The sequence below is a fragment of the Clinocottus analis genome, unplaced genomic scaffold (genome assembly GCF_023055335.1).
Source record: "Clinocottus analis isolate CAN_PGR_092001 unplaced genomic scaffold, fCliAna1.0.p SCAF_15, whole genome shotgun sequence".
Taxonomy (NCBI): domain Eukaryota; kingdom Metazoa; phylum Chordata; class Actinopteri; order Perciformes; family Cottidae; genus Clinocottus; species Clinocottus analis.
In genome coordinates, this window is record NW_027175876.1 from 5,287,080 (window position 1) to 5,300,458 (window position 13,379).

General features: G+C 40.5%; 1 protein-coding gene across 2 annotated transcripts; it reads left to right on the plus strand.

Moving 5' to 3' along the window:
- Nucleotides 1-961: 961 nt before the first annotated feature.
- On the plus strand, nt 962-9,721 carry gata4 (GATA binding protein 4). 2 transcript variants are annotated; one of them, XM_068576941.1, is made up of 6 exons: nt 962-1,600; nt 6,502-6,668; nt 6,818-6,943; nt 7,131-7,212; nt 7,382-7,536; nt 7,892-9,721. In XM_068576941.1, exons 1-6 carry the CDS (start codon nt 1,078-1,080, stop codon nt 8,015-8,017), a joined length of 1,179 nt encoding a protein of 392 aa, XP_068433042.1. In that variant the 5' UTR covers nt 962-1,077; the 3' UTR covers nt 8,018-9,721. The 2 variants fall into 2 exon arrangements, with proteins under 2 accessions (XP_068433042.1, XP_068433043.1); XM_068576942.1 differs by having other exon boundaries at nt 7,400-7,536.
- The last annotated feature ends 3,658 nt before the right edge of the window (nt 9,722-13,379 follow it).

A 13,379-nucleotide genomic window follows, 5' to 3' on the forward strand; every position in this document is an offset into this window, starting at 1 on the left:
ACTAGACATGAAAACGTCAGTGCAGTACGAAGTGAAGGAGTCATGAGATCAAATAAGTGTGGTAATTATATATCTTCATTCGCAAAGGCGTGTTTATATAATATTCTTGAATTGAATTTTGGTTATTTGGGCAAATTGTATTAATGAGACACGCGCACATTTAAGTGATGTGCCGTTCATAACGGCCGCATGTGTTTACTTAAACATATATTAATCTTATCAGAATAATCAAACTGTATTATGTGTTATAAAGCAGCACTGCTGCAAAGTGTATGCCAAATATCATGTTTTCCGGTGACTTTACAATAGAAGAAATATGTTTACGTTTGCAGAAAAATAAAACGCATGATTATGATAGTGAAATTTTAGATTATATTACTGCAATATTAGCACCATAGACACACACTAATGGTTTGGTGACTGATTAAGACCATTATAAGCAAATTGATCTTTAGAGGCGGCGTTTATTTGATACGTGGAAGCAACTTTAACGTATACGAATAAAACTACTTTAATGTTCGAAATTATTTGACATACATATGGTTTGAAATTGTTTATGCCAGATATAGAGATTGATCTGCCTTCAACAGTGAATCTAATAAACCCAATGAAAGGGTTCTCATTAAATTACATTTAATTCAGATGAAAACCAAAACAACTAATTTTTTTGTTAAAAAAAAATCCACAAACAAGAAGAAAAAACACACAATAAAGATTCATTTTTTTTAAATCGAATTTAGCAGGTGAGACATAATGTGACAGAGAGAGAGAGAGAGAGAGAGAGAGAGAGAGAGAGAGAGAGAGAGAGAGAGAGAGAGAGAGAGAGATGCCGGATCTTGATCACAGTCTCTCACTCCGCCTCTCCCTCTCTCTCCCTCTCTCGTGTCTCTCCTCTCAGTTTATTCCTCATTTTCTGCTCGTTGCGGTTGCTCGGCTTCACTTTCAACAACACGGACCGCAGAGCCTCGCGGATCATATGTTTTTTGCGCCAGTCGCCAGCCGTCCCGTGCGTATAACTGCAGCCGCGCTATCAATCCCCATTCGATCAACGCGGATGTCCAGCTTCCAGGGGAGGACATGTATCAGGGCATAATGACAACCAACCACGGACCTCACTCCTACGAGGCCGGATTTCTGCACAACGCCTCGGCGGGCACGTCCCCGGTGTACGTGCCCACCACCCGGGTCGTCACCCCGATGATGCCGGCGCTGCCTTACCTCCAGACGCCCGGCGCGTCGCAGCAGAGCAGCCCGGCGTCGAGCCACTCGGCCTGGGCGCAGCCGTGCAGCGACGCGGGGCCCTCGTACAACCACTCCCCGGTGTCCCCGCGCTTCGCCTTCTCCACCAGCCCGCCTCTGACCTCCGGGGTGGCCGCGGCCCGGGACACGGCCGCGTCCTACAGCAGCCCGCTGAACATCTCTGCCAACGGGAGGGAGCACTACAGCGCCCGGAGCCTCAGCGGGTCGTATCACAGCCCTTACCCGGCCTACATGAGCCCCAACGTGGGTGGAGCGTGGTCGACGTCCCCCTTTGAAAGCCCGGTCCTCCACGGGCTCCAAAGCGGCGTTCATCATGGCACAACGCGGCACCCAAACATAGGTGAGCATTTGTGTTTTTGTATTTGTGTACTTTGCGAAGGCCAATATATATATATATATTTTGACCCATAAATATGGGTTTTGATTTTTGGAAATGATGTCAAAACTCAAACTATCATCGTCACTGTCACCACACAAAAGAAATACTGAAAATCCAGTGAGAAAAAGAGCGAGAAGCACGACCCTTTTATTTATTTGTATTTGTCAACGACTAATGACAATGTGCAGTTTATGTCCATACAAAACATGAAAGGGGTGAAAGGTTGCCAAGCCTGAAAAAAAATGAAAAAAGAACAATCATATTATCGCCAAAAAAAAAGTGAAATTTAAAAAACAGTTTGTCAGCATGTAGAGATAATATTTTGTTGATTACAAGCGGTCAAGATTAAGGCAGTCATTTATCAGTTGACAAAACACTAAACACACCACATTTATTTAAATTATGATTTTCAAATTACAAATATATCAACACGCCATTATGCTGATACAATATTACACAATTATATTTCACACAACCACAGACGCCATAGAGGCTCATCATTATAAATTAAACGTCGTTGAATTTTGAGGCCCGTTCAAACCTTTTAAAGGTCTGACAATAAGTGGTTTTATTGTTCATTAAACTTCTGCTGAACGAAACTTTCTCTACCTTCCATTTTAAATGAAACATCGTATGATTTTATTAATTGGGATCCAAACGAGACTAAAAACATCAACGAGCGTAAAGTCTCCGGCTGATCGATACTGTGACGCAGCGAGGCCTCGCAGCAGCATTGAAGGCTGATTGTCACCTTTTGTTTCTTTCACACGGGCTTTAACTCAGCGGTGCTTTTTCATGACAATTATTATGATATAGAAAGCACAACTGTAATTCATAATTAGGTTATGTTTGGCACATTTTTTTTACTAAACTAGAAGTAAGAGGGTCATTTGAAGGCTGCGTTGCTTAATATCTGCTTTTAGTTGTAACTGTCAATACTTTGAGTACTTTATTATTACATATTTTCTGTTTCTGATTCCATGAGCCTTCAGGTGATATTTTACACGTAAAACAAGTAAATAAAGGCATTGAGTCAAATTCATCCATTCACTTTTATCTTAAAACAGATATATTTAATTATAATACAAAAATGTATAATCATACTCTTCATTAATACAATAAACCAATATGCCAGAATGAGTAATAATAACAATTGATAATATAATATTTAATGTAATATTCAAACCCAAATGAAACTTAATAAAACACATCATAAACATGTTTGGTTTATCTTCATGAATCACATCTTGGAAATAAATTATTAACTGAACATGAATTGATAACAGTTTTATAGGGATTATTGTTTATGGGTTGTGTGTGTGTGTGTGTGTGTGTGTGTGTGTGTGTGTGTGTGTGTGTGTGTGTGTGTGTGTGTGTGTGTGTGTGTGTGTGTGCGTGTGTGTGTGCGTGTCTGTGTGCGTGTGTGTGTGTGTGTGTGTGTGTGTGTGTTTGGTCACATTTGATTGGAAGTGTGTAAAGAATCTGATCCTGATCAACAGCATCTGGGTCCTCACTCCCTGAACTGAAGAGTCGATCCTTTTAGATTCATAAAACCATTTTCATTCATAGCTTTTATCTCATAACTTTATGTCCCTGTGGATGATATTTTGGCCTGCAGGTGCAGGTTGCAGTGAACTTTGAACACATTGATTTTGCTTATTTGTCAGTTTTTTCGATAACTGCTGCTTGCACCTTGTGTCGTGCACATTAATAATCAGCGTTGTGTTTATCGAGCTGGTGTTTCTTCCATTATCTACATTTTCGGCCTAATGTGATGGGTAAGATCATTGTTAGACATATTATCACATATTATTACTAGTTCTATCTTATTAACAGTTGGCTAATAGCTGATTACGTCCTCGTTCATAAATTTCACTTTCTGCCTGACAAATCACCCTTAAAAGTGGTGCGATGGTCATTTAAATGGCCTCCCTAAAGGTCATCTCTTTGTTTGATTTAGAAAGAGAAAAGATCAGCTGACAGCGTGACAGATAAGCCTTGAGCCACGCTGACCTCTTCATTTGATTAAAATCACAATCATATCACAGTGTTGAGTCTGTTTACTCTCTGCTTTTCTTCAGAGATGCTTCAGGCTTCAACTCATTGTTTCACACTCACATCAGCTTAAATGAAATCTCAGTGTTTGATGAGGTGGCGTTAAGCCGTGCAGTGAAAGTCTCTATTGTTCTGTCGGGGAATACGTGAAGGGAGACTTTCCTATAAGCGGTGGCTTTTTCTTCTCAGTCAATAAACGAAGAAATGAATCACAAGCTGCGGAAACTGTGAACTTAAATGCTTAAAAACATCTGTGAAAATCTTTTGGAATTGTTTCAAATTCACTTGAATTCAGTTTTTATTGATGTTTTATTTAGAGGCATTCCCCAAAGAAACATCTCAGTGACATCTTTGTATTTTATTGGATAATCATAACTTTAGTTTATGAGACATTATGTCTGTATTTCAGTCTGATGAAAGTCTCCCTCAAAGCTTCTTTTTCAACCTGGAATTTAAAAAAAAGCCAAGTGATGACTTTAAAAGTTTAGTACTTTCAACAAGTTGGCAACTCTTGCAGTAAAGTTACAATATTTAAACGTAAAGTCAAATTTAAAAAGCAGCAAAGATGATTTAAAATAGAAATATACTAATTAGATTATGTACAAGTAAATACCAGGATGTAAATATACATTTAAGATGTTATTTAAATAAAAGTATGTATTATTCACAAAAGTATCAAACCTGAAAGTATTCAATAGAAAAAATGTCACCTGTGAGTGTTACACTGAGATATTTATTATTATTTTTACAATATTATTATTGCTACATTATTAATTTGGGAAAATGAACATCTTGAATGGAGCTAAATTAAACAATTTCATAATTGTGCGGTTGTTCAATTTACAGCAATGTATCATATTATTTACACTCATCTTATATTTTTTCTAGAAAATAAAACGTGTCACTGCATCATGTATCAATGATACATAAAAAGAGTAAAAAGTGCAATTTAACCTTTGGTATAAAGTTGTATAAAATAGTAATACTCAAGTTAAGTACAAGTACCTTAAACTTGAACTTAGACTACAGTACTTTAGTAAATTTTCTAAGTTACTTTAAACCATTAAGAAAGACTCCTCTATTAATATTACATACTGTATAATTTATTGGATCTTTGGTTTTAAATGTAAAATGTCACGAGTGATCACAGCTGAAAAAGGTCCAGTGTGGGTGCGAAAAGAAAAGGAAATTCATACAAAGTTGCTAAAATAAACGTTGTGCTTTTAAATGCTAGCACTGCAAATCCTCAATAACCGTCACCAGTGTTATAAAGGACACGTATAGTCTTCACATATGTCACCGTTGTTTTCACCTCCGTCCTCTTCTAGTGTCAGTGTCTCCTGATAAAGACACACACTGACATTTACACGGTGGAACGGACCGACGCGCGGACACTGCAGTGTTTCTTTTGTGTATTGTCTTGTGTTGCTGTGTTGTGTTGGCTGCAAACGGCTCAAGGTTAGCTCGCCCTGCTGTGTCTGTTTTGCTCTCAGCCTTGGAGGAGGCCTGCATGTGTATCAGTTGCCCCGCAGCAAGGCAGCAAGGCAGCACGGCAGCAAGGCAGCAGCAGATGGAGACCAGATTAATACTTTTGTTGATTTCTATTTGAAATAAAATGCATGGCAGTTAGAACAATCATTTAAACGTCAGTGTTTTGCACATTTCCTCAGTCTATTCTCAGCAAAGCTCACGGCAGTACAGATACATGGAGTAACTTTTGCTGTCACTATCAAACCACTGATAGATGTTTCCTTCCCCTGAAAAGCTAAGTGGTTCTTCAGAGATACAGAGATGTCGTGCTAACTGAGAGAGAGAGAGAGGGAGAGAGAGAGAGAGAGAGAGAGAGAGAGGGAGAAAGAGACACGATGGACACAAAGTCTCTATTTGAATATGATGGAGCTCTATTCCGTCTATATTTCCAGCCTCTTTATCAGTCGGAGGCGAGAGATAAGGAGGGATTCCAGGCTGCTGCTGTGTGGGCCCCGCGAGGCCGCAGCCTGCTCCTCCTGCTGGTGCACAGAGGCCCCTGCAGTGGGTTCGAGAGTGCAGGAAGGTGTTCATTAAGGCGGGTGGAGATCATTATTGTCTCTGCTGAATGTTATGTTCTCTAAGAATCACAGCGATGAGCTCAGCGTTGTCTGAACGATGATGCAGTGAGTATAATGTGGAATCTGTGTAAAGTCGATTTAGTTTTCTTTGCAATGCCTTTGTGAAGTTGTTTCACTGTTTCGTAGCTCAACTCAAGCAACGTTATTATATTCAGTGTTGTTAGTGACTGTTAGATTGAGTAAGAAAGAGCAGTGTAAGTATAGGCTCTCAGAAAAAAGGAAATAATCACGTATACAGTGAAACTATTACAGATTGTACTTTGATCAAGCTGAGTAAATAAACATTGCTACTTTTAGATGCTGCCACTTTATTCCCTCATGTCACCACTGTGACAAATGAAACACACTTTCGTGACAATTTAAAACCTGAACTCGTCAGTTAGTCTACACATATGTCAAAGTCCATTTCATTTTCTCAGCTTTTCTTTGCTTTCTCATTATTATTGCCAGAACACTATTACTAAAACATAAACCTTTCAGAGAAACAGCCGTGCCTTCTACTTGACCGTGATGCATTTCATTAGTTTATCCAGTGCAGTTATGAGGGTTTAAGAACCAACTCAGATGGTGTAAATTGAGGCATCCTGGAACTAAATAAATAACTCACAATCGTACCCGAGTTGTGCAGATGACAGCTCGATCCATATCAGGCTGAAGAGAAGAGACAAACTGATGTTTCTTTGAACTTCTTTCCATCAGACCTGTTTGATGACTTTGCCGAGGGGCGAGAGTGCGTGAACTGCGGGGCGATGTCGACCCCCCTCTGGAGGCGGGATGGTACTGGCCACTACCTGTGCAACGCCTGCGGACTGTACCACAAGATGAACGGCATCAACAGACCTCTCATCAAGCCTCAACGGCGGCTGGTGGGTCACCGTGGAGCCCTCTTGTGCGCTCACAGCGGAGCAATACCGTGTGTTATAACTTCACCTGCTGTGCACCTCAGGGAAAATGAATGTGTTTTGTTTTTCTCCCTTTTTTAACGGAGGGCTCTGACCAATTTTATATGCTGCAGTCTGCCTCGAGGAGGGTTGGCCTGTCCTGCACCAACTGTCACACGACCACCACCACGCTGTGGCGACGAAACGCAGAGGGAGAGCCGGTGTGCAACGCCTGTGGCCTCTACATGAAACTCCATGGGGTGAGCGCATGTAACCATTTCAAGCACATTCATACTTTCATTTAAAACTGTTCATTGACAGACTTGTGTCTCTTTGGAAATTAGTGGATCCTCTGAATCTTAATCTCGCGCCAGCCTCCATGGATGCTACACTTCTGCTATATTGTTGACTGCCAAGGGGTATTTATTTGACCTTGTGTGTTGACAGGTAGCACGACCTCTGGCCATGAAGAAAGAGGGGATCCAGACCCGCAAACGCAAACCCAAAAACCTCAACAAGTCCCAAACTGGTGAGCTTCAAAACCACATGTGCTTCGGTTTGTGTTAAATGTATATGTATATATATATTTGAATATATATATACATATATATTAACTGGATCATACTGTATAGCTAAGACTGACTAAAGAGGCTCGTTTACATGTGCGTGTACTGTCTGTGAATGTGTAATGACTTCAGCTCTGGGATCCTCCACAGGGACCCCAGGAAGTGATGGGACTCCAGTCACGCTAAGCAGCACTCCCCGGGCCTCCAGCACCTCTGAGGAGCCTCGACAGATAAAGACAGAGCCGGACTCTCACAGCTTGTACACACACCACAGCGCACACGCACAGGTTGGACATCTTTTCAGTTCAAGTTTCAATACATTTTTTACAACGGTAATAATGAGTCTGGTGCAGAGACTCATTGCTCCTCCCATTTATATAGAAACCTAATGAGCCCAGGAAATTGTATCACCTAAAGACCTATGACAAGGCCCAACATGTCCTCCATGATATCCTAGATTATGATAAAACAACACTTATATACAATATAGAGTATTATTTTGGATTGTGTTGTATTGATATTTATCACACATGATATGACAATGAAAGGAAAGGTCAAAGTCTCTATCTGTGAAGGACAGATTACGTTAATAGATTCCCGTACTGGCCTTTTTACACACCATTTTCTTCTCCATCCCACTAGATCTCAGCCCTACCGGCCTACATGGCAGCTCAAGGCGGGGCCCTTCCTCTCAAGATGTCCCCTGGGGGCCACGGCATGTCTTCTGGCTCCAAAGCTGAGCCCTGGAACAACCTCATCCTGGCCTAGAAGACCTGCAACGCCATCCCGATTAAAACTGTCCAGAGAGACGAGCGTCTCCGGGAAGCAGACTGCCGCTCTGGGTGCAGATGCTCCTGCAGCCTTCACACCGCTCAGTGCCTTCAACGCAACGCTTTGGGACAAACGTTTGGGCGCCGCAACAGAAATGGAGACCTTTGACAGAACTGCACAGATGCAGCGCATTCAAGCGCAGAAATCGATGGACTGGATGGAGTTTGTTGAAGAGCAGCACTGTGATTAGACAACTCTTGATGTGAAAACTTGTTTTTGGTCACTCTACCATGCCAGTGCAGGAGCATTCGGTGACAGATCATGTAACATAAACCAGTAACAAATATCAGAAATGACCAGTCTTTATCTTCCTGAGTTATTTTTATTTCAATATGCTTTTACATTTTCACTTCATTACGGCCAATGTGGCCCAAAAACCCCCCACACAAATCATGAAAAATAATCACAACAGCCCACATTGATGCCAAATATGGAGGAGTTATTGCAAGTGTACTAAAAGGGTCAGCTCACAATAAGAAAACCAACAACTGTAAAAACTCTAAAGCTCTTTACAGAACAAACAATATGCCGGTTAAACACCGATACACAAACCTTAATGTGGATAGTTTTATTTAAACTGTTCAAACGTGATCCTGTTAAGATTACATCCAGCCATTTTAGCAGTAGTATGTGGCTCAATCTCAGCAGGAATATCTCAGAACTTAAGCAATTAAAACTATATGCAAAACAAAACACCAGTTGGGATAAAAAAAAAAAAAAAATATGCATGTGATTTGTACGAGTGAACTGATCCTTTATTGACACACTGATTACAATCATATATATGTGATACCAATGATTGTAAAGCATTGTAAAACAGGTGTGATTTCATCTAACTGCCCAAAGAAAAGCTAATCAGGAGCATTTCTCATAAATGTACCGTAACTCAGAGAGAACGGCTCAAGACATCCATCACTCCTCAACACAGACATGAGCTTAAACACGATCTCCCACTCAGTGCAATACAACTGTTAAATGAAGTCTTTTGTTCCTGGATTAGTCCTGAACTGTTTGCCTTTTTTGATTTAAAACATCAACAAAAAATACTTGTCAGTATTGACATCTCTATAAAAAAATACATGAAAAACTACCTATGCAGCAAGCAAGTTGCACATGATGAATGTGCACATAGCTCCCTCTGCTGACACAAGAGCAGATGTGCATCCATAAGAAAGCATCTGTCATCCAGTTAGTATTTATTAATAGATGCACAACCCCAAACCACACAGTCATCAAACTATCCTCTATTTGCTGAAGGTCCTTTGACTTTGTGAAGGTGCATCGTGTCAAGACTTACAGATTGTTACCAATACTCAATACTTTAATTTGCTTGTGACAATCTTAGGGCGACATGTCTAAATGTGGGATATCGACACATTTAATTCCCAACAAATATATGAGCATATATGTAAAAAAAAAAAAAAACTCCACTCCAGTATAATTGTAATACACCATTTGTGTTATATTGTGAGTAAAGACACGGTGAGGGATCTACATGTGGACTTTCTCGGTGTGCACTAACACTACCTGATTCCTCTGTGTGCAACTGTAGCGCTATCGAGGAAACTAATAAAGACAAAGCATTTTGTAATGATGCAAAGGGTATGTATGCTATAAAAGTCTGGTGTCATTCACTCCACTTCAAAGGCATATTGAACGTGTGTGAAATGTATCGTCTTGGCTTCCGCAGCATCTTTTCAGAGAGGGGGGTTATCGGACAACTTGTGGCGCTTCTTCTGAAAACTGTATCCTTCCGATTTCCAAGAATTCTTTCGTGAACTTTGCAATATCTTTGATGAAAAGCTGGACGGTACATTGATTGAAGTCTTCAGTCAGCTTCTCCCTGATGAACTCGGCATATTTATCCTGCACCATCTCCTTCCAGCACTGTTGAAACATGAGCCTTATTTGATCCTGGATGGCGTCAGGGAGTTGGGAGCTAAAAGTGTAACCAAGTGCAAACGCACATCCTCTTTCTAGGTATTCCTCAAAACGTTCACTTTTTTCTGAAAGCAGACCCTGTGCAGCTTCGATCACCGTGTTTGCCTCCTGTGTGCAGATTTCCTTCTCCTCTTCTGGTAAGCTTTCAGAAATACTATGCATATTTTGAAAGTAACTCTTCCAGGCCTGCCCCTGCACAATGTGAATCAAAGCAAGACTTGCAGATCTCAGGGGGTGTTTTACAGCGGCAAAGAAAATTTCACGTAAAGGATCTATTTCAGTCTTTTCAGCTGCTTTAAAGTAGCTCCTGTGGTCCTCAGTCTGATCCATACGGTGCAATTGAATGTAGTTAATATCCTTGAACAGATTTTCTTTAGCTCCTTTGAATCCCCAGCATTTCAAATAACCAATACGGGTCTTGACCCCGTACATGTTCCACCACTCCTGAGCTTTTTGCACCAGGTTCAGCATGCACCCGTTTCTAGCCAAACACGGGCTGTTCATGGTGAAAACGTACACTTTCCAGTCCTCTGAGACCGACTGTGAGTCCAGAAGTTCCTGAGTTTGTTTGATAATGATGTCCTCGCTGTGCTCTCCGTTGTTGTAATTCGGATAATAAGGTCCGTACATGACAATCTCTTCTGGTTTCTCAATAACGGCCCATGAATGCTGCTTATCTACTTCGCCACATTCCTCGGTGATGTCATGGTGAAACTCTAAAAACTTCTGGTTGACTAACTCGTTGAGCGAAATGTTATCTTTGGCTTGTCTGAACTTGAGATGCTCCAATACTTTCTTCACAGAGTACTGCGTGTCAGCCCACGATAGCATCAGCTCGAAGAAGCTCCCGGTGTCAGTCAGCTTTTCGGTCCCTCCATTCACACCAGCTTCAGGTGTGCAGCTCGTCCTGACACAAAGATATCTCATGTAAAGACATATACGCTTGGGCAAATGACACAAAAACACTGTGAAACTAGTGTCGTTTATGAGAGGACAAGCAATACAAAGCAATACAAATTTTGGTTACATTTTTAAAGTAACAGTTTGATATTTCATATATTCAAATAAGTGTATTTTCCAATGGAGAACTCCTTTAAGCTTTACAATTGTGTTAAAATACTCAAAGTTCAAAGTCAATAACAAACAGTATATGCAAGTTAGTTATATTAAAAGAGCAGGGTGTGGGATTTAGTGGCGTATAGAGCTGAGGTTGCCTCGCCTCCCTTCTCTCTATTCAGTTGTGACAGAAAACAACAGTGGCCTTCAGGGAACGTGAAACATGGCAGACTATGTGAAGAGGAACCTTCTGGAAGGACTCATTCTAGGAAAAAAACGCAACAATTCTAAGTTCTAAGTATGTGCATATATATATATATATATATATATATATATATATATATATATATATATATATATATATATATATATATATGGCATTTCATAGGACACACTGTAATACTGTTACTCTGACACGTTTGCGGCATGACTCACCTGAAATACCCTCTGTCCTTAAACAAACCATCTGCATAAATAAACCTCGACTTTCCTGTTGAAAAGTGGCGCTTAAAGAATCAGTTTGACTCCACATCTGAACCTAATACATACACTGTAAGTACTTACTTTAGTATGGCATGCTCTGTGGCTCCGTCGGTCTCACTTCTGTGCTGCAGAGTTTTAGGACCGGCCAAACATCTCTTTGTGCACAGCGGAGGCTCCTTTTCACATCCATTACACAGAGGACGTTTACGACTCAACCTGAACTGTCTGATCATCATGGCGGATCAGAGAACAGTGCATGTGCAGTGGCTGTTACAATAAACCAAATACTGTTTGGTTCTGTGTGCCATTTGAGGACAATGCTAACCTGCAGCAAATTCAACTAGAAAAAAAGCCAGACACAATGAGAATGCAAGGAACAGTCTCGTCACCGCTCTTTCAGGTCACACGCTAGATGTTTTTTTTTTTTAATCAAAAGTAAGAACTGAGTTTACTCACGTGGGAAGTTCAAACCAGACTCCTTCGCTCCTATTTCACGGAATCCAATTAAATTGAAATGTATCTCCTCTTTTCGGTTGGAGGGTCAGTTACGCACACTCAGCACAGCTCACTGGTCTGCGGCTTACGAGAGAAACTGCCTTGAGAAGAGAAACAAAGTGACAGTTGATGAGTTGCACTCCCAACATGTTTACCTGGAACTGCTTCACTGACTTTCCGCACTGAGCTCCTCCTCTTAATAATGCTCTCGGCCATGGGGATATTCCCAAACCCTGCACTCTGTTGATGTATCGCCTCTTTCAGCCAAGCTTGTGTGTTTGGTCATTGACTGTCTTGTGGTATCCTCAGCTTTCGAAGCAAAAGAAAAAAAAGTAGGAGACAAATGTCAATATATCAGATGCTCCTGGTTAACTTTACGGCCCAGGTTTATCCCTTTAGGCTGTAATGTGACACACTGTTTGGGATGTTGGCTGCAGTCCAAGACCTTTTACCCTCGAGCGAAACCTATTTAGTTATAATTGCACAATTAGTCCTTGGTTCACATAGCTGAAAGAGTCACTATTATTCCAAACGATATGTGTGTTCATGTTTATTGTGGCAAGGCCGATGCCGTGAAAGAGAAATTTTCAAAAAGCAATTGTTTTGTGGAAGATTGAAGAAGGAAGGGATGAAGTGAGTTTTTCAAAACACACTTCATTCTTTATGTTCAAATGGTTTTGTCTGTTTTACCACTGACCTCTACTATCAAACATATCAGTGAAGTATGAGAGCAAAAATTGTTGCCAATATTGCCCTGAGGGGTAAAAACACAAAAGGCAAACAGCAAAAGTTATGGTTGAGTGAGACAAAATTATATTTGGTGATATATAGAGTCAGATATATCATATATAGATAAAAAGCATTTTGAACTCATCAAAACAACAACTGTGGCGATTTGATGCCACAGTTGAACAACCATCTTTCATCTTATCAGCTGACTGAGGAAAACATGTCCTGACAGTGTAGCTTTAAGACAAAGAAACGCAAATACAATTGAGACTGTTAAAATCGGAACTATGCGGAGGAACACGTTTGACAGGATCAGGGTGTGTTTTTTGGTTTCTGACAGTAGTTTGTGTCATCAGGTCATGGTTTGTTTCACAACTGAAATGCTACAATCTGATGTATTCATTTTTATATACAGTGTTTTACATAAAATGTCAAAAAAAATACTAGATGAATTACAAGGAAATTGCATTATGGCCTTCACTGAAACCAGAGAATTTGGTATTCCTCTGACTTTTTTTTTTTTAAACTAATGACAATCCCATCAACTAGCTGCACTTTGTGTTTAGTGTTAATTATCACACACCAAACTACGACA